This window comes from Salmo salar, chromosome 26, assembly GCF_965601325.2.
Source record: "Salmo salar chromosome 26, fSalSal1, whole genome shotgun sequence".
Taxonomy (NCBI): Eukaryota; Metazoa; Chordata; class Actinopteri; order Salmoniformes; family Salmonidae; genus Salmo; species Salmo salar.
Genome location: NC_138316.1, coordinates 25,397,988 through 25,420,579, shown reverse-complemented (window position 1 = coordinate 25,420,579; position 22,592 = coordinate 25,397,988). Strand labels below are relative to the sequence as shown.

At 41.1% G+C, this 22,592-nt stretch overlaps 2 protein-coding genes across 3 annotated transcripts; both read right to left on the bottom strand.

The window, feature by feature from the left end:
* Window positions 1-4,927: 4,927 nt before the first annotated feature.
* Window positions 4,928-9,633, bottom strand: fth1a (ferritin, heavy polypeptide 1a). Its single transcript, NM_001123657.1, is given in 5 exon segments — window positions 4,928-5,309; window positions 5,689-5,814; window positions 6,255-6,401; window positions 7,482-7,587; window positions 9,596-9,633. Coding segments are annotated over 4 exon segments (534 nt in total). The 5' UTR covers window positions 7,584-7,587; window positions 9,596-9,633; the 3' UTR covers window positions 4,928-5,150.
* Window positions 9,634-19,987: 10,354 nt separating this feature from the next.
* On the bottom strand, window positions 19,988-22,121 carry LOC106587490 (large ribosomal subunit protein P2). Of its 2 annotated transcripts, none has more exons than XM_014175925.3 (5): window positions 22,013-22,121; window positions 21,143-21,266; window positions 20,949-20,997; window positions 20,629-20,724; window positions 19,988-20,104 (listed from the first exon to the last, which is right to left on the bottom strand). In XM_014175925.3, exons 2-5 carry the CDS (start codon window positions 21,263-21,265, stop codon window positions 20,028-20,030), a joined length of 345 nt encoding a protein of 114 aa, XP_014031400.1. In that variant the 5' UTR covers window position 21,266; window positions 22,013-22,121; the 3' UTR covers window positions 19,988-20,027. The 2 variants fall into 2 exon arrangements, with proteins under 2 accessions (XP_014031400.1, XP_014031399.1); XM_014175924.3 differs by having other exon boundaries at window positions 21,777-22,066.
* Window positions 22,122-22,592: the final 471 nt, after the last annotated feature.

Below are 22,592 nucleotides of genomic sequence, written 5' to 3'. Positions count from 1 at the left end.
TTCAATTGGGTTGAGATCTGGTCACTGAAATAGCCATGGCATATGGTTTACATAATTTTCATATTCAGCCAACCAGATCAGTGACCACTCCTTCCCTGTGGACGGGGGCATTGTCATCCTACAGGGCATAGCCATGATAGCCAAAGTAATGGCATGCCCATTGCTTGATTAACTCAGGAACCCCACCTGTGTGGCAGCACCTGCTTTCAAAATACTTTGTATCCCTCCTTTACTCAAGTGTTTCCTTTATATTGGCAAATACCTGTACTTAAAACACACTTAAAATAGTACCTTCGTGTAGTGTTACCAAATATTAGAATTTTGAAAGGTAACAAAAAAAGGAAAAAATAAGTTTTTAACTAGTTTTAAACTTTTATGGCCAGTGCTATCATGATGACGTCATGTTGGTAGCATAATGACATATCAGTATGGAGAAAGCACAGCAAGGTTATGTGTTTTTATATTTGTTTTTATTTCTGTTCGTTTTTACATTAGTACTAGTTTCTATTTAGTTTAAGTTGTATGAAAATATACATATTTCATTTTTATATTATTTTGTTTCAGTTTTAGTGTTAAGAAGATAAAGCATTTGTGGGAGGCTAGAAGAAATATGGGTTGTAGAGTTTTTGTGTGTTTTTTGGGATGTCACAACTGGGGGGCAGTAATATATATATAAGGTGATGGGTCAGGTCATAGGTTAGGTTAGCCCTTCTCATGACTCCAATTTTACATTGGTGTCACATATACTCCCTCTCTGGCCTCTAGGTCATCAGGCTGCTGAGTATCCCACACACCTGTCACCATCGTCTCGCGCACCTGCGCCTCATGACACTCACCTGGACTCCATCACCTCCTTGATTATCTTCCCTATATCTGTCACTTCCCTTGGTTCTTTCTTCAGGTTTTATTGACTCTGTTTTCATGTCTGTGTGGTCATTGTTCCTTTTATTTATTAAAACACTCATGCCTTGAACTTGGTTAATGACTCTCAGCACACTCGTTACAATTGGAGTCATTCAATGTTCCTTTTCATTAGCTGAAGTTATTTGGTCAAGTGTGAAAACCTCTATCTAGAAATAATTGATCGGTGATTGCAATATGGTTTTGGAAACCTTGAACACTGAACTTATCCATAAATAACTTTACAAATATAAAAGATACACTGTTTTACCACAGATTTCCACTGAGGTGTTCTGTGTAACAACTTCAAGCCAACGTTTTTTGTTGTTCCCTCCTGAGTTTCCATTAGTTCAGGAAGTGCAATGCAAAACACCTCAGTGGGAATCTGTGTATTTGTAAAATAATTTTGGGGTGATATGAAAATAGAATTTCTGAGGTTTCCGAAACTGTATTGCACACGGTGATGATTAACAGTTACACAAAACATTGACCCCGCTGTTATTGTTCAAATGAGAACCCATGGCTGGATGGCCGTGGGTTCTCAAGAGCTAAGGTTAGGTTAGGTTTAAATTATGAAGTCAATCTCAATCTGACTTGGAATTAAAAGGAATAGTGTCCAGACTGGTGTAAAAAATAATCTAGCCATTTTTTTCCCCCTGTTAGCTAGTGAAAGTGATACTTAAGCTACACATTTTTTTTTATCTCCTGGATGCATTTACCTGCCAGATTCAGCAGCTTGAAACCCTCCCAAAAGCTTGAAAACCACATGAGACATTTGCCCAAAGTTTAGAAAAAAATACTAAAACCAAACATAGTTCATATGGACATATTACCAGTAATGTTTTGTTGGCAGTGAAAGCCAGCTGAGATGCCAGTTCTCCGTTCCTGACTAATAGAAACAGTTCTGACTGGAAATGAAACTTCGGAATTTCCTCAGCATCATTACTATGGTCCTGTCCAAAACAAACCGTAGCCCCAAATAGACAGTTGACATGATGAAATATAGACAGAGATGGGTGTGTTTTTCCCCATCTAATCAGGTTATGGTTATTAAATGTATTTGTTTGAAATCTATCATTAGATGGTTTCATTTCAGAGAGACTATCATATGTTGTTGCAAAATGCCATATATCGACCTCACTCACAGAGAAAACAGTAGTACGGCAAGGTTTTACAGTCAAATGTGACAAATATATATATATAAGAACTGTACAAATGATACATTGGTGATTATAGATATCGAACCCTAGATAAGATGATGTCATACACTAAGGGTAGGGTTGGGGAGTAACGGATTACATCTAACCCGTTACATGTAAAGGATTACAAAAAAACTGTACCTGTAATTCATTTCGTTAGCAGCAAAAATATTGTAATCAGATTACAGATACTTTTGAAAAACTAGATTATTACTTCGAGGATTACCTTTAAATTCAGAAAGAATTTTTGGCGAAAAAAAATCTTTGACACTTCGCTGTTCTCAATGACATTCAAATCAACCGTGAAAAAAGGCGCAAATTTAAGGTGGTTCCACACGAGCGAGTCTGACCACAAGTCAGAGACCAGTATGACGACACACCAAATGTGTTTGATGCATCGTGGGAAAAGAGCAGGAATAGGCTTTTTAGGCTACAGTTTGAAGTGATTGTGTTAGCTGTGTTTTTGGCTAGCTCCTCTGAATACTCAGTGTCCTGACGAGAGAGCTATGTCAAGGGAAATTGCGCATCATTAGCTTGTTGTTATGGATGTATCCAAATAAATGTCACTAGAAAACAGCTTAAACAAACGCAAATGACGCCAGTTTGCTTTTATTCTGTCTGCACTGTTTGATGTGACTAAGTTAGCCGTAGTTGGCTAGCTAGAAAGCAATGGATAAGAATGTTGCCAGTCCGTACTAAAAGTTCAATTTCCATACTAACGACTAGGTCCGTCCGTAGATACAGAAAAAAAGACTTAACGACGGAGTCGTGTCACTGGCAACCGAACCGATAGAATGAACGACCAGCCGGCTTGGGGAGCGTTCTTAGATTTGTGTTGAGATATATCTAATAAGTATTTTTAAGCCTTGAGACAATTGAAAGAAGACAAAAGATTTAAGTGCCATTGAACAGGGTATGGCAGAAGGTGCCAGGCACACCGTTTTGTGTCAAGAACTACAACGCTGCTAGGTTTTTCAAGCTTAACACTTTCCCGTGTGTATCAAGAATGCTCCACCACCCAAAGGACATCCAACCAACTTGAAACAACTGAGGGAAGCATTGGTGTCGACATGGGCCAGCATCCCTGTGGAACACTTTCAACACCTTGTAGTTTCCGTGCCCCGACGAATTGAGGCTGTTCTGAGGGAAAAAGGGGGGTGTTCTTAATGTTTTGTACACTCAGTGGAGGCTGCTGAGGGGGGGTGGGGGGGGGGGGGGGGGGCGCTCACATTAATGGCTGGAATGGAGTCAATGGAAACCACGTTTGTTATCATTCCAGCCATTATGAGCCGTCCGCCCCTTAGCAGTCTCCACTAGCTTACATAAAGTAGATATCATTAGAATTCCTGTCTACTGACATGTCTGTGACATCAATATATAAAAATACATATTTACAAAATTATCAATAAAGTAATGTCAAATCTGCAGGATACAAACATTCCATTCCAGCTAAATAATAGATAGCATTATGCCACAAAACCTTTTAATATACATCCCAAATCTTAATCTATAGTGAGGTTTCCATCCAATTTGCACCAGATTTATCTAAATATTCAAATCCGCAATAAAATCTTAGCATTTTCCCACCAGATGCGCGTTTCAATTGCAGATTAGTCTGTGCGTGATGACAGTGCGCATAAAAAAAACTTGAATGTTCAATTGGTTTCTATTACATTTAACTGCTGGTTGAAATTTGCCCACTCTGGTATTGGCACATGCACTCTAGCCAACAGCTCGTAGATACAGTGCGGGTATAGCCTACATCAGGGATGGGCAACTTAAATGATTGTGGGTCACAAATCAGGTTGATTTCATGGACAGAGTGAGATCATTTTTAATTGTCAAATGGCAGCCAAGCATTGGGTGTTAAGTTTGTCACCAGAATAAGGCACTTAATATTTTGGGGAAAGGAGCATCAAGCTCATCACTTTGCAATTTCACCTGTAGCCTAATAAACTGTATGCTTTTCAATGTCGGAGGGGAGGACCACAAATTTCAACTTGTGACTGCAAGATTACTTCGATATGGTTATTAAATCAATACTGTCACTTCAAAGCCTTTCCACCACCATCTCTCAGGGGGCAGAGTAGCCTAGTGGTTATAGCATTGGACTAGTAACTCAAAGGTTGCAAGATTGTAAGCTCGGGGATTCAAGGTAAAAATCTGTTCTGCCCTCTGAACAAGGTAGTTCACTGTTCCTAGGTCGTCATTGAAAAGAAAGTGTTCGTAACTGACTTGCCCAGTTAAAAAAAAATTACAGACAAGAGCCCGCCTTGTCTACTGTATTTAGTTTATTCAATATTTGGAAAGTTTGACAAATCTGGTGTTACCATCAGGACGGTCATGAAATTTTTTATCTGACATGTACTTCACATGCATAGAAAGGTTGGCTGGAAATCTGAGAACAGTAACATCTTACCTAAAAGGTATCCATAAGCATGAAAAATTGACAAAGCATTTCAGAATGAAACACGTCAATATTTTGGAATACACAACTAGTAAGGTGTTCCTAATGTTTGGTATACTCTATATATCAAATATTCTCAGGTGATGAGGTTTAAGAGCATTGAGTCACTGGAGCTCTGCACATGCATTATTGCAGTGTGATACACTAAATTAGTTAAGTAGTTTTAATATTTCATCATAGTGTGCTACTTTATAGTCAGTCTCAATTCTCTAGTTACTGTAGTTTCCACTATATATCTTCCAACTTCTTGAGTTGTCTTTATTCCATCCATTTTGATCAGTGTTTAACTATGTCTGAATGAGTCCATTTAGACTAATCTTTATATATGCACACCTCTGCAGAAATATGACAAAGAGGCCCATCAGAATCCAGAGGGTTTCCTTTATTTGGTTTGATGACAACTGCAGTCAAAACAAGCAGGCTAGATAGGCAATTGGAAGAGGGGGAAAGGGCTACTGGCTTATAGGAACAGCATAGCGCAAACTAAGGATTCAAGGATAAACTTGATTGATGCCAGTCCTATAGATATATCAAGCAAGACAGAAATACAGATATAGGATATAGCAAGAAAATGGAGGGTCTATCTATGTGCTCTCTTTCCCCAAAGTGTGTTTGTCAAACAGGTACTCGGCCATGCCGTTCTGGGGGGCACCCATGCGGCGGAGGTTGGTCACCCAGTCACCCAGCTCCTTTATGGACTTCACCTGTTCGTCCAGGTAGTGTGTCTCAATGAAGTCACACATCTGAGAGCGAAAGATAAAAGGACAAACGAGAGAGAAAGGACAAACAGGTAAGCAAAACTCAATGGAGTGATGCCTCAAACAGAACAGGGATGAATAATCTCTAGTGTTCTTCTAGACCCTGTAGGAAAAAGGTTTTTACAACCCCAGAGTAAACCCTTCATGTGACCCACTGGACTTGGCACGGATTAAAGTGTACACTGCAAGGACCTGAAGTCTGTCAGGTTTTTCATATTTGTCGCCCTGTTTATGATATCCTGAATTACATGTGAAATATGGGTGGATTAGATTCTGACTTTAAATCTTCAGACATTCTTAAAAACATCTTGCAGTTAAAAATAAGTGTTTTGCCTTTGTATAGGTCATGACGCCATATACTCACATGTGGGTCGTTGTGTTCAGAGCAGACCTTGTGCAGGTCCAGCAGGGACTGGTTCACACTCTTCTCCAGCTGCAGGGAACTCTCAAGGGCCTCCACACCACTACCCCACTCATCCTTCTCTGGTTTCTAGAACAAGCCATACATGCGCTGTTAGAAAGAGCAGCAGTAGTGTTTCTACACAAGCCACTATTCCCCCCACTTGCTTATGTCAGACAAACTGGAGTACACATTGGCTACCTAACTGCTTAATAACCTGTTGTCTGTTTTCTAACCCTTTCATTACTTTACTCTGTAAGCAAAGTCTGCCTTTCTCTAGGATTCAGTATGGCTGCTGTTTAACATTATCTCCATGCCCATTGTAACAGTCCATTTATCTTTGACTGTGTCAATGACACTCGCAGCGGTTTAAATGTCTGTGAAAGATAAGTGGTCCACACCCTCAATCTCCTCCCTCTGTCGGCCCTCCCTAGATGGGAACTATCGTATCCTCACATTAAACTCCTGCTGAAAGCATGCATTTGCACACAGGCGAAACATGGACATACACACAAGCACTTAGCACACACCTTGACGTCCTGCAGGAAGATTCTCCCTCCCCTCTGGTTCTGAACTTTCATCAGCTTCTCAGCGTGCTCACGTTCTTCGTGGGACTGGTTCTTGAAAAACTTGGCGAAGTTGTGCAGGGCCTGGTCATCACGATCAAAGTAATACGCCTGAGACAGGAGAAAGTAAAGACCATGAGTTCAAAGATACCTGGCTGGTTCCAGTTCGGTCATAAAAAGCTGATCACAAGACATTAACCGTTTGCCGAATCAAAAGCCCAATATCAAAATGATCATCTTGACATTAGTGGCTGGCTATCAGTAGAATCAATGTGTATCTACAATGACTGCGCTATCAGTAAGCAGAAAATATGAGCTCCACAAGTGTTGGGACAGTGACATTTTATTGTCGTTTTGGATCTGTATCCAGCAATTGAAATGATACAATGACTATGAGGATCAATTACAGACAACTTTAATTTGAGGGTATTTTGATCCATATCGGGTCAACCATTTAGAAAGTACCGCACTTTTATACATAGTCCAACCAAGTATTGGGACAAATTTACTCTAGCATATAAAAGTTGACATATTTGGTCCCATATTCCTAGCACGCAATGACTACATCAAGCTTTTGACTCCAAATTTGTTGGATACATTTGCATCCAATAGAAATAGTAAATAATACATTGTCATTTTTGAGTCACTAAATAAGAACATAATGTTACTAAACACATCTATATTAATATGGATGCTACCATGAATACAGATAGTGCTGAATGAATCGTGAATAAGTGAGAAAGTTCAGGCATAAACATGCTAGCCCCCCGTTTACAGCGATTACTGCAAAAAAAGAACTTTATTTTGATTAGATAATTAAATTAGTGGGTGTGGAAGGCTTACATTTGGCCTAGATATAATTTCATGAGACCTGAATTCTTTAGATTATTTCCGACTGTTTGAAATGCAGTGAATTGTACAACAAAACTCATTCAGAGTGTGATATAACTAAATAAAATAGTGCATCACTCACAAGGTTGAAAACAATGAGGATTTAGGCCCTACCACCCAGCCCTAGTATTAAATGGGATGCAAGAGGGCAGTGTTGAAAACACCCATCTGCACTGTCATGGGGTGTAACCTTCTCTTACACCGCATGACTCAGTGTTCCTGTAATCTAATCAGTCATACTAGTGTCCTTGACTACACTTGCCAAACCCTTCTTTCTCTCCATTCCCCTTCCAGTCTTACCATGGACAGGTAGACATAGGAAGCGTACAGCTCCAGGTTGATCTGCCGGTTGATGGCAGCCTCACAGTCCTGATGGAAGTTCTGTCTCACCTGAGAAGTCATGTTTCTGAAATGGAAATGCATTAAATGTCAAAAGGAAAGGATGGCACACTGAGTCAATGAATTCAAGCACTTTTAAAACAGCATGGAGCCCTGATGCCAAAGTGAAGATTATCCGACTCGTCAATAACTCATAGTATAACATTACAGAAGTTTGGTGCTATCCAGTCATTCCATTCTATAGGTAAATGGTTTGTTTGGTTATGAGAGATGCATCACTGTAGCCCTTTAGTTGGCTAGTACACCACGAGTCTCGCAAGTATTTGGACTTTATGAAGCGTGCATATCTCCCCACATGCGGTGTCAGCATGTAGGTAACAGCGAAACATGACCCAAAATACCACAGTGACGCATTTAAACACGATGGGCAGGTCGTTGTCATTGCAAATCCAGCTGCCACTAAATAGTAAAACAGACATATTCTTCTATTTAGCTAGCTACTCGGACCTTATCTATGCACATTGCACCCAGAGGTAGCAAGAGGGGTCGACGCCGCCCAAAATATGTACACACAGATTAGGAAAACGGTCTGCTTTAAGGACAACTGCACTTCCTGATATAGCCTTGTTTTAGTTATGGTTCATTAAGAAATGTTACCAGCTATGACTGAACTCAAACAATAATTGAGTTTGGGTGTAGTTTGATATAGGTGGGAAGAGTTGGCAAAAAATAATTAGGCTAATTCACTTCTGCCAAGTGGAGTGCGACCAAAGCAAATTTGGTTGGTTTTCAGATAGTCCCGAAGTAGCCCCAGAGGTTTATCAATACATTTGTAAATGGGGCCAATATTTCATTTTGCACACCTTTTAGTTCTCATGAAATGCTTTCAATATGTGTATACATTACAATTTAGTTAGTTTGAAGTTAATTCATTGAAATACACAGTACACTAATTTACCGAAAACTCAGTTTGACTGAATGACAAATGATCTTATTTACACTAGTCAATTTTGACAGAATAAAAGTTTGACATTTATGCCACATGTCAAAAAAAAGTTGTTGTGTAGCAGTCTAAGGCACTGCATGAGGCTTCACAACAAGTCCCTGGTTCGAATCCAGGCTGTATCACATCTGCCCGTGATTGGGAGTCTTCTAGGGTGGTGAACAATTGGCCCAGCGTGGTCCGGGTTTGGCCTTCACTGACTTCAGCAATACAATTAAAGGTAAAAGAAAAACTGAATTGAATTGCCATTTTGATAAGTGAAGTTATTTTGATCGAATATAATGTTTAAGTTGTTAAGAGGGAATTGCTCTATTCTACAATAGATATATCCCGCCTTTGAAGGCATGTACTACCATTGCTAATCGACCATCTTGTTAATATAATAGATCGTCGCACTTCACCGACCAAGGCCATCAGTGTTGCCAATTTATATTTAGCGAGTTCAGACTCCTCCCCAAATGAGTGTTTAGTTGATAGCATTTAGCGACTTTCCACACTTAATTCTGCCGCAAACGAGAAGCTATCTGTGCAACGAAAGTCACAGCAACGTCGCGCATACAGGCAGAGAAGAACAAAGGGCGCGGTGTGCGTAGGAGAGCGGACGAAAACGCTACGTCTGGGTCCGCAGCAAGTTAAATTGGTGCTGTGACGACGTAACGGAAAATCAAGGAGCCGATCACATAAAAAAATATAGTTCCCAAAACTGGACGTAAGACGCCATTATTTGGCAAAACAAGGACATATGAAGTAAACCACCACGATACCGAAAGAACACCGCCATTATAACATTGACGATTGCTACTAGTAGCTAGCGTAAAAACGCTGAGTTATTTTACAACGCTAACGTTACAACGCATTTGACATCGTCGCAAGCTTGTTAACGTTAACTAGCTGGCTACAGTAGGTAGCGTAGCTTGTTACATAACGTAACTAGTTAGCCACCCTCAGTAGTACGGCCTTGTGCGGTAGTGGCTAGCTAGCTACGTTAAGTTACATCATCCATCCAAATATTATGCCAAACAGCTAGTTTAGTAACTTATTTATTCTTGGCTAGATATGTTATTTTTCTTACCTTGTGTTTTTTCTGGTCCGAAGAGGTGGTGTGAGTGATTCGAATTGTTCGTTTCAACGATGTTCCGAAATTTTATGGATAGCTTGATCTAATTTGGTTTTCAAAAGGGATGAATTCAATCAAAAAGATATTGCTTCAAAAGAGTAGAAGGTTGCCGTTCAAGCACTGTTGAAGCAGGTAACCTTTACTCTCGTCTGCAAACTGATATGCGTGAGTGGTGAAGGTTGCGCAGTGGTTAAATATGGAATGACGTCGTCAAAAGCAGGAAGGGGAGGGGACTGGCGCAAGGAGGGACTGTCAAAGCACATATTTTTTGTAATTTATATAAAATATTACCTATTTGGTCAAACTTTTGAAAACTATATGGTAAAGCAAGACACTTGTTTGAAATCCTTTCTTACTCAGTGAGACATAGCAAACAGATGGAAATGGTATCACATGAGTAGAGCCTAGAGCAGGGTTCCCCAGGGGCAAATGGTGGTTTTATTTGCCCCCCCCCCAGGTTTTCTGTTGAGTTTTCATTGTTGGACATAAAAAACTCTAAAAACACCAGGAAATCAGCTCCAAGTGATTTTTATTTGAGAAATCTGGGTGGCAGGTAGCCTAGCGGTTAAGAGTGCTGGGCAATTAACCACTGGGTCAGTAACTGAAAGGTTGCTGGTTTGAATCCCCGAGCTAACTAGGTGAAAATTCTGTCTGTGCCCTTGAGCAAGGCACTTACCTCTAATTTCTCCTGTAATCGCTCTGGATAAGAGTGTCTGCTGAATGACTAAAATGACAAATGTATTTTCACGCATAATAGAGAGATCATATTCAAGCAAGGTTTGAAATTATTTTGTATTAGTCAAATATTATATCTGTTTGGGTTTCTTGCAGTCAATTTGCAGTCTATGTTCCGGCCCCCCGCTCAAGAAGAAATCGGCCCGCGGCTAAATATAGTTGATGATCTCTGGTCTAGAGTTTTTCCAGACCACCAGTCATGACCAAAAGAATACTAGGCTAAGGCTCCAAAGGATGGACCCAGAGTTTTTCCCTGGTCAGGTCACACTTTAAAAACTGCTGGCCTTACACAATAAACAGGATTATTCAAATAAGGAACTAAACAGTCATGTAGACCACATTTTCTTAGCAGAGATGCTGACAATTCATGATATTGCGTAACAGGGATATTTTGAAGGGGGAACTGAATTTCCCAAAAGTGACAACAGCAGAACAGATGTCATAGTCTGATCGACACAAAAGATCTCAGAACCCCAAGCACAATGGGTGCCACACATTAAAATCACATTAACATAAGTTCTGAGAGTCTAACTGTGGCCACATGAATGAGATACCATCAGTGAAATTACTTATTTATGGTGTAGTCCTACTTAGTTGATTGGCATTATCATGGTGGAAAAATAGGGCAAATTCAGATAAGTATACAAAACCATTATGAATTCTTTGATTACAGTTGAGTGGCTATAAGTTTCGGGCTTTATTTTAAATAATGGGAAGAACCATCACCATGTGACTAAATACTGACACTACCTGACACTGAACAGCTGTAGCAGATAAACAGTACTATCATCACCACAGTTCTCTCTGTCTGTCTGGTATGCTACACACAGTTAATAACCACTGTGTGTACCAGACAGTCAGCCACCCAGAGCAGAGGACTGCCGGGTCATTGTCATACAGTGTATCATATAATCACAACAGAAAATGCTGCAACATAATGCCATAGACACAGGTTGAAAATCCAACCCATGAATAAAACTGTCTCGTTTCCTTTGCCACTAGGTCTCACAATCTCTCATTTGCACCTTCCAAGTAATCTCATTCATCAGACACTTCCTCCCAATGCTAGGAAACATAATGTGCTATATATTAGTCTGGGGACAAGGTTACCTTAATTAGTAATAATTAAGATACGCCTTTCATCGCCACTTGTTTTTTTATACAGGATTGATGATGAATTAGGCATGGATACAATTAAAATTATGTGAAGATTTAGAAGAACTGGCTATCTGCTGCATCACCCACATCTGATATACATTGTTACAAAGAAGTGCAGTGTATTTTAGTGCAGCATATGGATGACAGTTGATGGCTCAGTAGCATGTCTCCCCATACACTGAGTGTTCAAAACATTAGGAACACCTTCCTAATATTGAGTTGCACCCCCTTTTGCCCTCTACAAGGCCTATGTTGACCCCAATGCCTCCCACAGTTGTGTCAAGTTGGCTGGATGTCCTTTGGGTGGTGGACCATTCTTGATACACACGAGAAACTGTTGTGTGTGAAAAACCCAGCAGCGTTGCAGTTCTTGACACACTCAAACCGGCGTGCCTGGCACCTAGTACCATACCCCGTACAAAGGCACTTAAATCTTTTGTCTGGCCCATTCACCCTCTGAATGGCATACATACACAATCCATGTCTCAATTATCTAAAGACTTCACAATCCTTTAACCTGTCTCCTTCCCTTCATCTACACTGATTGAAGCAGATTTAACCAGTTAAATGTAACAAAATGTAATCCCCAAAACTAATTGTTTATAATGAGAGGGCCATAAACAATAACTAATAATGCTACATACTCCAAGAAATGTTCAAATCTAAACTTTCTGGTAAAAATAATTGTAAATTGCTGAGGTGTAGTCACTTTTGAGGACACAAGCTCAAGTAAACAGTACAAATATGATAAAAATATATGATGTATTTCCTATAAAAAAAACAAAGAATAAGTTTTGACTTATATGCTTTGTGTAATGAACACGATGGGAGACAGAGCTGGTTTCAAGCACAGTGCGCAGCGGGTGTTTATTGTAAGGGACCACAGGAGGAGGCAGGTAGCTGGGTCCAGGGGCAGGCAGAAGGTCATACACAGGGGGTCCAACAGGGCAACAGTACAGGCAGGGAAAAGGCTAGTAACATAGTCCGGGAGATCAGGCAATAGGTTGATAACAGGAAATCCAATAGGCTAAGGTACAGGCAGGGAATAGGCATCGTTAGTGAGGTAGGCAAAAACTATCATACACAGAGAGGCGTACATTACAGAAACACCAGAACTCTGAATAGAAGCGTGTCACAAAACAAACAATAACTCACAGTGATGGGGTGCAAAGAACTGAACTAAATAGTGTGTGATAATGACATACGGGTGTTAGAACAGGTGATCAGAATTCAGGTGATTGGGATCTGGAGAGTGAGCTGCTTTCAGGGGCTCTATGTGTTTGAAAGTGTGAGCTGCAAAGTGGGCTGGAAAGTGAGCTGTGTTCAGGGGATCTACGTGTTTGAGAGTGTGAGTTGGAAGAAGACGTTACACTTTGCATAATCAAATAAAATGCCTAACTATAAGATTTCACCTTCTTTATAACTGTAAAATACATATTTGTATTGTTAGTGTTAGAGAAAATGTGCATATTTTCTAAAGGTCTCTCTTGATCAAAACATCTGGCCCCATCTAGCTTGGCTTCCTGAACTCGTTAAATCTTGTCCATTTATGACAAACAGAAAGTGTTTTTTGTTTAAAATCTATGAATTATTTGAGATTAATGGCTATAAATCGATCTCTGAATGTGCTACAGTGATGTAACCACTATCTCATGCTGCTCTACGATCTAGGCTCAAAGCCAATTATTGCTTGATCAGATAATGTGGTCGGAGACGTGGAATGGATGGCGTGAAGTAATTGCGGAGCCTCTGGAGGCATGCAAAGGCCAAATTGCGCATTGCCATGCGTCTCCCAAATGTTTTAATGTGAAGGGCTCTGTATAGCTCCACATTGACATTGGTTGACGGAAGGTCCTGTATAAACAACTTCCTTGACAACAGCTCTGGTCTGCTCAGCAAAGGCAAGAAGTATAAATGCAGTATGTCCACTGCAGACACTGGATGGACCATGTAAAGCCTTGTAAGATGCAGACACGTGCTTTGTCAGTGGCTGAGGTAGGGTTCAGCCAGGAGTTGCTTGACTGTCAGAAGAAGAAGTTTCAAGTGGTTTCAGATTTCACATCCTATGTCATATAGGCTCAATAAATATCCTACAGTGTCCGTGGGAACCAGGGCTATCACTCAAATGTCGATCTATGGTGTCCACAGATCGATTTCTTTGCTAAAATGTCGGTCGGAACCGGTACCAGAACCAGGGACTTTACATTTAAATGTGATATCAATAAGGGATCATAGCTTTCACCTGGATTCACCTGGTCAGTCTATGTCATGGAAAGAGCAGGTGTTGTTTTGTACACTCCGTGTATATTTGCGGGATAAAGGCTCTACATGGTCAATCCGCCATCTGAAGTGGCCGCACAGCATTTACTGCGATGCCGCAGACGTCAGGACTTTCATTCTTCCTGTGCTTAGCGGAGCAGAGCTATTGTGAAGGAAGTTGTCAAGGAACTTAGTTTGGGTTTATACTGGACCTCCCTCCCCCACCTACGGTCAACCAATCATGTCAATGCGGAGCTATGCGGAGCTTTTCACTTTATCACATCCAGCCGGAGGCGGGGGGATGGGTTATTAGCAATTGCAGCTGGGTGAACCAGCTGAGACGTGCACCACTAACGCACACATCCTTTTCAATGAGGCCACAATGTCATGCGGTGGCACTCCCAACTGTCACCAGTGGTATTGAAGCACACACTCATGACCATGTGTCAACACACATTTTTTGTACACTCAGTGTATATTGATGTCATGGGCTAACAGTAAATGAGGGCATTGTAACATAGGTTATAAAATGTAATTGGGTGTAAAGTCCATCTTATGTTTCATTCCTTCCTGTGTCCTAGATAGAAACATTGCATTGTTCATACTCAGCAAATTGTGTTTACTGGGGCTGGGGCTAGTGCAAGCACTAACAACTTCAATGATTATTTGGCACAGCCAATTTACCACCTGCCCAACAACCAGTAGCTGCTGACAAAGTACACCAATGCTGACAGCTGCATATGATATGATACTCTGTTCAGCTCTCTGACTACTCACTGGGCACACACTGGTTGAATAAACATTGTTTCCATTTCATTTTGATGAAATTATGTTGAACCAATGTTGAATAGACATTGAATTGACGTCTGTGCCCAGTGGGTGACTGATGTGAGAATCTCTCAAGATATTTAAAGAACATTGAAGTGGTGACTTCAGGATATCAGGGCCTGTCGCAGTAGAGCAAAGTATTATTGATGTATGGAATGTTCGGCATAAGTGTATATTCTTATTTTAAATCTAGTTCTGTCCATGATACCGAAGTATGTACTGATGTGTGTATGTGTGTGACTGGTGGATGCTGCTGGGTGTGAATGTGGTGTAGGGGAATGAAGGTGGAAATCATAAAGTTAACTTTAGAGGGAGGAAACTCCACATGATTCAAGGTTGCTGCTTTCATGTCTGTTAACTCTGATCACGGTGGCTGAGGTGAAAGCCTCAGCGGAGCCAAGGACCTTAGGTGAAACTCCCATCTGATTCTGGTTCATTTTATATGAGCAGAAGCGTAACAACAACTGATTCACAGGGACCGTGTTCATTTTATGAACAGGTCCAAAGCCCAGCACAATACCTCAGCAAACCCTTCATGGGTGGTAGACTGTAACACATTACACTATATCTCAGCTATCCCGTTAAAAAAAAATACTTTCGCTTGAAAAATTAGAAAAAAAGAGGCAATAGTACTGTTTGTCAACGCTGTAGCCAGTATACACTTCCTCAAAATAGTCAGAATTCATCTAAGATAACATAAGACATCTGTCATTAATTTTGCCATTTGTTGTCGAGATCTTCGTCACATAATTTTGCATCTGACCAGGATGTTTGGTGCAGTATTTCTCAAGTGAAAAAATGTGCATGAGAAGGAGTCGTCTCCCTTTGAATGACAACAGGCACTTCATTGTCGAATCCCTACTGTTGACCAATCGCAGACGAATCGGCTACCGACTTCGGCTTGCCTCGAGAAATTTTTTTGTGTGCCCGAACAACGGAAAAAACCCTTGCCGAAGTCCAAAACGAACCAAAATGTCATCATAATATATGCACAAACTGTTTTGGCTGGGAAGCATGCAGACGCCTTTAGTCAGTGTGGAGGAGGTGCCAATGTTGTATTTTACCTAATGAAACCCATAGCGGTGGTAGCTGTAACAAAAGTCCTACACATTTAAAGGCCCAGTGCAGTCCAAAACGTGATTTGTGTTTTATATATTTCCACACTATGAGGTTGGAATAATACTGTGAAATTGTAGAAGATTATAATGCCCTTTTAGTGTAAGAATTGTTTGAAATACACCTGAAATTTCTGCCTGTTTTGGTGGGATGGAGTTTTGGCTTGCCTGTTGACAAATTAGTTAATAGACCAATAAGAAAGCTTTCCAAAGCTCTCTGCCAATAACAAGTCGTTTTCTGTTTTCCCCTCCCCAGTCAGACCACTCCCAGACAGTCCTAGCAAAATTATAGAAATTTCAAATAAGATATGTTTCTTTTGGACTATTTCTATTGAAAACAATCACAGTAAGGTACTTAATTGTTAGCCAGAACAATATGATATAACGGCTGCATTGGACCTTTAAGAGATTACATTTTACCTCAGGAAACCCATTGAGGGTGGTAACTGTAAATAGTCTATACCCAGGATACCCATTAAGGGCAGTAACTATAGGAACATGGTAGAATTATTTATACCAGGGGAATTTAGCAGTGTCAGCAGCCTATTTGCAACACATCTCGTTTTTGTATTTTGATTTTCATGTGCTTCACTTGCATTCAGTAGTCTATGAATCACATGGCTATGAAGGCATAAATGCATGAAAGCGTGTATACTTATTAAATGGACAAAAGGAACACCTATGTGAGAATACTATTCATTGACTACAGCTCAGCGTTCAACACAATAGTGCCCTCAAAGCTCATCACTAAGCTAAGGACCCTGGGACTAAACACCTCCCTCTGCAACTGGATCCTGGAATTCCTGACGGGCCACCCCCAGGTGGTAAGGGTAGGTAACAACACATCTGCCACGCTGATCCTCAACACGGGGGCCCCTCAGGGGTGCGTACTCAGTCCCCTCCTGTACTCCCTGTTCACTCATGACCGCACAGCCAGGCACGACCCCAACACCATCATTAAGTTTGCTGATGACACAACAACGAGACAGCCTATAGGGAGGTCAGAGACCTGACCGTGTTGTGCAAGGACAACAACCTCTCCCTCAACATGATCAAGACAAAGGAGATGATTGTGGACTACAGGAAAAGGAGGACCGATCACACCCCCATTCTCATCGACGGGGCTGCAGTGGAGCAGGTTGAGAGCGTCAAGTTCCTTGGGGTCCACATCAAACTAACATGGTCCAAGCCCACCAAGACAGTAGTGAAGAGGGCACGACAAAACCTATTCTCCCTCGGGAAACTGAAAAGATTTGGCATGGGTCCTCAGATCCTCAAAAGGTTTTACAGCTGCACCAGAGAGCATCCAGACGGGTTGCATCAGTGCCTGGTATGGCAACTGCTCGGCCTGTGACCGCAAGGCACTACAGTGGGTAGTGCATACGGCCCAGTACATCCCCGGGGCCAAGCTTCCTTTTTGTCAGATGTTACTATGGAATACTGAAGTATAATTACAAGCATTTCATAAGTGTCAAAGGCTTTTATTGACAATTACATGAAGTTGATGCAAAGAGTCAATATTTGCAGTGTTGACCCATCTTTTTCAAGACCTCTGCAATCCGCCCTGGCATGCTGTCAATTAACTTCTGGGCCACATCCTGACTGATGGCAGCCCATTCTTGCATAATCAATGCTTGGAGTTTGTCAAAATATGTGGGTTTTGTTTGTCCACCCGACTCTTGAGCATTGACCACAAGTTCTCAATGGGATTAAGGTCTGGGGAGTTTCCTGGCCATGGACCCAAAATATCTATGTTTTGTTCCCCGAGCCACTTAGTTATCACTTTTGCCTTATGGCAAGGTGCTCCATCATGCTGGAAAAGGCATTGTTCGTCACCAAACTGTTCCTGGATGGTTGGGAGAAGTTGCTCTCGGAGGATGTGTTGGTACCATTCTTTATTCATAGCTGTGTTCTTAGGCAAAATTGTGAGTGAGCACACTCCCTTGGCTGAAAAGCAAGCCCACACATGAATGGTCTCAGGATGCTTTACTGTTGACATGACACAGGACTGATGGTAGCGCTGACCTCGTCTTCTCCGGATGCCCCAAACAATCAGAAAGGGGATTCATCAGAGAAAATGACTGTCCCTGATGTTTTTCCTAGAGAGCAGTGGCTTCTTTGCTGCCCTTCTTGACACCAGGCCCTCCTCTAAAAGTCTTTGCCTCACTGTGCGTGCAGATGCACTCACATCTGCCTGCTGCCATTCCTGAGCAAGCTCTGTACTGGTGGTGCCCCGATCCCGCAGCTGAATCAACTTTAGGAGACAGTCCTGGCGCTTGCTGGACTTTCTTGGGCGCCCTGAAGCCTTCTTCACAACAATTTAACCGCTCTCCTTGAAGTTCTTGACGATCCGATAAATGGTTGATTTAGGTGCAATCTTACTGGCAGCAATATCCTTGCCTGTGAAGCCCTTTTTGTGCAAAGCAATGATGACGGCACGTGTTTCCTTGCAGGTAACCATGTTTGACAGAGGAAGAACAATGATTCCAAGCACCACCCTCCTTTTGAGGCTTTCAGTCTGTTATTCGAACTCAATCAGCACAACAAAGTGATCTCCAGCTGTGTCCTCGTCAACACTCACACACCTGTGTTAACGAGAGAATCACTGACATGTCAGCTGGTCCTTTTGTGGCAGGGCTGAAATGCAGTGGAAATGTTTTTTGGGGGATTCAGTTAATTTGCATAGCAAAGAGGGACTTTGCAATTAATTGCAATTCATCTGATCACTCTTCATAACATTCTGGAGTATATGCAAATTGCCATCATACAAACTGAGGCAGCAGACTTTGAAAATTAATATTCTCAAAAAAAATTGCCACGACTGTACTTATTACCTCGACACCAGTACCCCCTGTATATAGCCTAGCTATTGTCATTTACTTCTGCTCTTTAATTTGTTATTCTTCTCTTTTTTCTTAACTGCATTGTTGGTTAAGGGCTTAAGTAAGCATTTCACTGTATGGTCTACACTTGTTGTATTCGGCACGTGACAAATCAAATGGGATTTGAAATGTGTGTACATAGTTCTGTCCTTGTGATGTACTTGTCTATTAATGTTATGTATTAGCCTGTCATTGTATGTGGACCTTAGGAAGAGTAGCTGCAGACTCATGAGCTCAAGATTTCTTATAGTACCCATTCAAGACTTTCAGACAAGTGTCTAGGGAGACGGGTTGTTTCTGGACAGGGCCAGTAGTAGAAGGGTAAATGGCGCTATCTGCTGTTTTATCCATGAATTTAACCTTTTCCAACTACCACACTAGTAACTAGCGAAAACATTGTCGTAGCAGTCAAATTAGTCGACAATCAATACCACCGTCACACACACCTTGACTATAATTCCCAAAATAGAATTAGACTCAAAGAAATGTACAGTAGCAAGCAAATGACTACTTGCACCTTCAACCCTACATGGCTGCACTGTAGCACCAAGTCCAAACATTGACTAAAGGTGGCTAACATTGCTCCTTGTAGTTCAAGGACCTTACATGTTGTTTAAAGGCAATGTGGCTCTGGAAGCCTAAACAGCCAAATACTCCACCTAAACCTGAATCGATTCTCAATTGTGGTACAATTCTAAACAGAAATCCCTACTTTCATATCCTAAAATAATTTCACAAATGCAAAATACACTTGCTGTACAGTTAAGTTGCAGCCAATAGTATTTTTCCATTGACAACCCGTTTGTAGCATCCATTTACACACGTTAGTAGACGCAGATGGCCAATTAGCACAGGTAGTAAGTAGACTAACTTCAATCTGTTTTTCGTAAACACGCGCTGTAACACGGAGATACTGCATGTTCGTGTGGGAACACTAATACTGTACACAGTACTAGCTATTTAGATCACATAAGAAAACATGCAATCATCCATGTAGTTATTACACTTCTTGCACATTTCTTTTCAGACAATGACGCAGACCCTCTTCTCTTGGATTATTGCCTGAGCGCAACATCGGGTCTCTCGTTTAATCCTTTTTAATTACATTTATCTGATTTGAAAGATAAGGTCCTTTTGCTTCCAAAACACTACCGCAAGTGATGCGTGTCAATGCTCAAACTGAGCATCCAGGGCTCTTAACAAAATTCCCCAGTACAGAAGACACCCTCATCCAATGACTTGTGTAAATGTAACGGAACAGTCATCATCAAGGGCTATGCAGCACCCAACTGCTCCAGTGGCTGTGTCCAGATGGAAACAAAACATTTTCATTAAGCAAAATACCCAAAGAAAATACAGAATATTTAGCCTTTTCCTTTTTTACAAGTTTATTTCAGATTTTGAACAAGTTTAGTCGAACAGGCCGAATCCCATGTCGTCATCAGATCCCTCTTCAGACTCCTCCTTCTCTTCCTTCTTCTCCTCAGCTGTAAAGAGATAAGTAATTAATTAACCATACCATATACATTGTCTGAAAACACAGCTAGCTCTAGTGAAAGTAATATAATAGTTTACCAAAAGACATGTTCATAAACAAAATAAACTACCCTTTATGTACTAGTAATGCGCTCATCAGCCATTTATCAATCCGAAACTGACCTGCTGTTTTTAAAACCGTCCCATTCTACCAGCCATGATGTAATAAAAATAATGACCCCCCACCAATTAAAAAATCCATGCATTTAGCAACGAAACTGTTTTAATGCTGTTTGCATTGAGACTGTTCTGGTCTGTACTATACATTTTCCATGTATTTAGTAAAGGCAAATAAGCTTTAGCTTGCCTGACCAAGTGCCCCATAGATATTGAGCTGACCCGCACATCAATATCTATAAATTTAACACCCCATAAGATGGCATTGAGCCCAGTTTGACATGAAAAATGATGGACATCCAAAAGGTCAACTTGACAAGGATCTAGAACACTCATGTGGGCTCTGATGTATGCTCACCTGCAGCGGGGGCAGCTGCTCCAGCAGTAGCGGCTCCACCTGAGCTGGCCACTGCCACAGCACCACCTGCTGGCATACTGGCCAGTTTACCATAGCCTGTCAGAGAAATTACAGTTAACTGATTTAATTACAACTATATTGTTGTATATACTAAACACTAAAACTTTGGCAGAAAAGCCATGCTACAGTTTCAAAGCAAATTTCTAGCAGATTAAACCACCCGTGTTCTTAGTCCAGACCGACTATTTCAGGTTCTAATTTTAAGTAGATGTGTTCTCTTCAGTGACTTTTCATTATGCATTGACAGTTCTGCAACTCACCTTGAGCAATCACCTCTTCCACATTTTTGCCACCAAGTTCAGTGACAACCTGAAGGGGAAGAGAAAAAGGGGTCAGAAATTACTGGTCCAGAGATTGCAATTATGTTGTTTCCTGTTTGTGCTCAACTTTCAGAACACACAAATCGTGCATTTATTTTACTCAACACTAAGGTAAAACGTGATATTAAACACACTTTCTCCATGCGTGTGTTGTCAGCCTCAATGCCAACACTTTCCAGGATCTTCTTGATGTCCGCAGCCTGTGGGCTGGCATTACCACCAAGGGCAGAGAGCAGGTATGCAGCAACGTAACGCATTCTGCAATACAAATCATGATGCAGTTATTACAAAAAAACAGGGCATTAAAAAAATACCCAATACAGTTAAGTTACTTTAGACAAATAAAAGTAGTACACATGCGTCTCAAAGTGAACTTCGCAGTATAACCCTATAACATACAGAAACAATTATAACTTTTCCATGTCATACCCACAGAGCATCAAGTAACTAGGCCTACAAACACCTATTAAGCATTTGTTTCAAGTGATATTTATACACCTTCTCCATAATCTAAGTGAGAAAAAAAACGTTGGTTGGGCATCTTTACCAAACACTAGGATTCACTGCCTTACTCAAAACATCTGATAGATTAGCTAACTAGGTAACTGAGGTTAACAAATTAGCTAGCTAGCCGAGTTTGCTAGCGCACTGTCCACAAAGTTCCAGTTGGTGAGGTTGTCACTGATAACTGTTATTTCTTCAATCAGAATATGAAGATGTGCCATTGAAAAACACCCTCGCAAATAATGTTACCAATCAGCTAGTTACCGTTTTGGGCCTTGTTTCTTTGAGCGACAGTGAGAGCAGGTACACATGGTGACATGTCATGGCTGTTAGGTAGCAAGCTAACTGGCTAGCATGCTCCTCATCAATAGATTATTTGCTGTCCAATTTTAGTTTAGGGGTAAAACAAATATTTGAAGGGAATGCCTACGTTATGGTGCCGTGTTGGACTTATTTTCACATGGTGTATATATACTACATTTCCTTTAGAAGACACTCACTTGACACGGAGAAGGCAGATGCGTGTTCACGACGAGATTTGCACAGGCGGAAAGGAAGTTCCAACGCAGGGGGAAACGGAAAAACGCTTGATGGGCGGGGAAATCGAATGAATTTTGATTGGAGGACAAAATTCACAACAGGGTGCACTTGATTTGCAAGGCGAAGTGAGGAGATGGTCCGGAGGACGGGCGGCGTCAACACAATGAAAAATGTCTGGAAAAAAAAACATTTAGGGAAACTGGAATCACTACATGGTGATAATGATACCCATGTAAGTGATTGGGCCACTGTTCAGTCCAGCAAAGTGCCATTGACTCTCAGTGGTCAATAACTGGACAGACGGAGCTGGGACTGTGCTGTGACCTTAGAACATACACCTAATTTGGACTACATTAGTACCAACATAGTGCCATACTCTATGAAACAGTACATAACCCTTACGAAAGTACCATTCTTGCCTCTGGCAATATGACATAATATGGCATCTTCAAAAGTTATCAAACAAAAAACGTGCGGCTCCTAAACAAAAAGGATGTTAAAACTACGTGTGTTAAAGGAATTACACAATACAATGTATGG

Excerpts from the sequence above, each read along its gene's own strand:
- LOC106587490 (XM_014175924.3), bottom strand. The coding sequence starts at position 21,823 with ATGTGTACCTGCTCTCACTGTCGCTCAAAGAAACAAGGCCCAAAACG. Across the intron at positions 20,998-21,142 it reads ACAACACACGCATGGAGAAA|GTTGTCACTGAACTTGGTGG; the intron begins GTGTGTTTAATA and ends CTTCCCCTTCAG. Across the intron at positions 20,105-20,628 it reads AGCAGCTGCCCCCGCTGCAG|CTGAGGAGAAGAAGGAAGAG; the intron begins GTGAGCATACAT and ends ATCTCTTTACAG.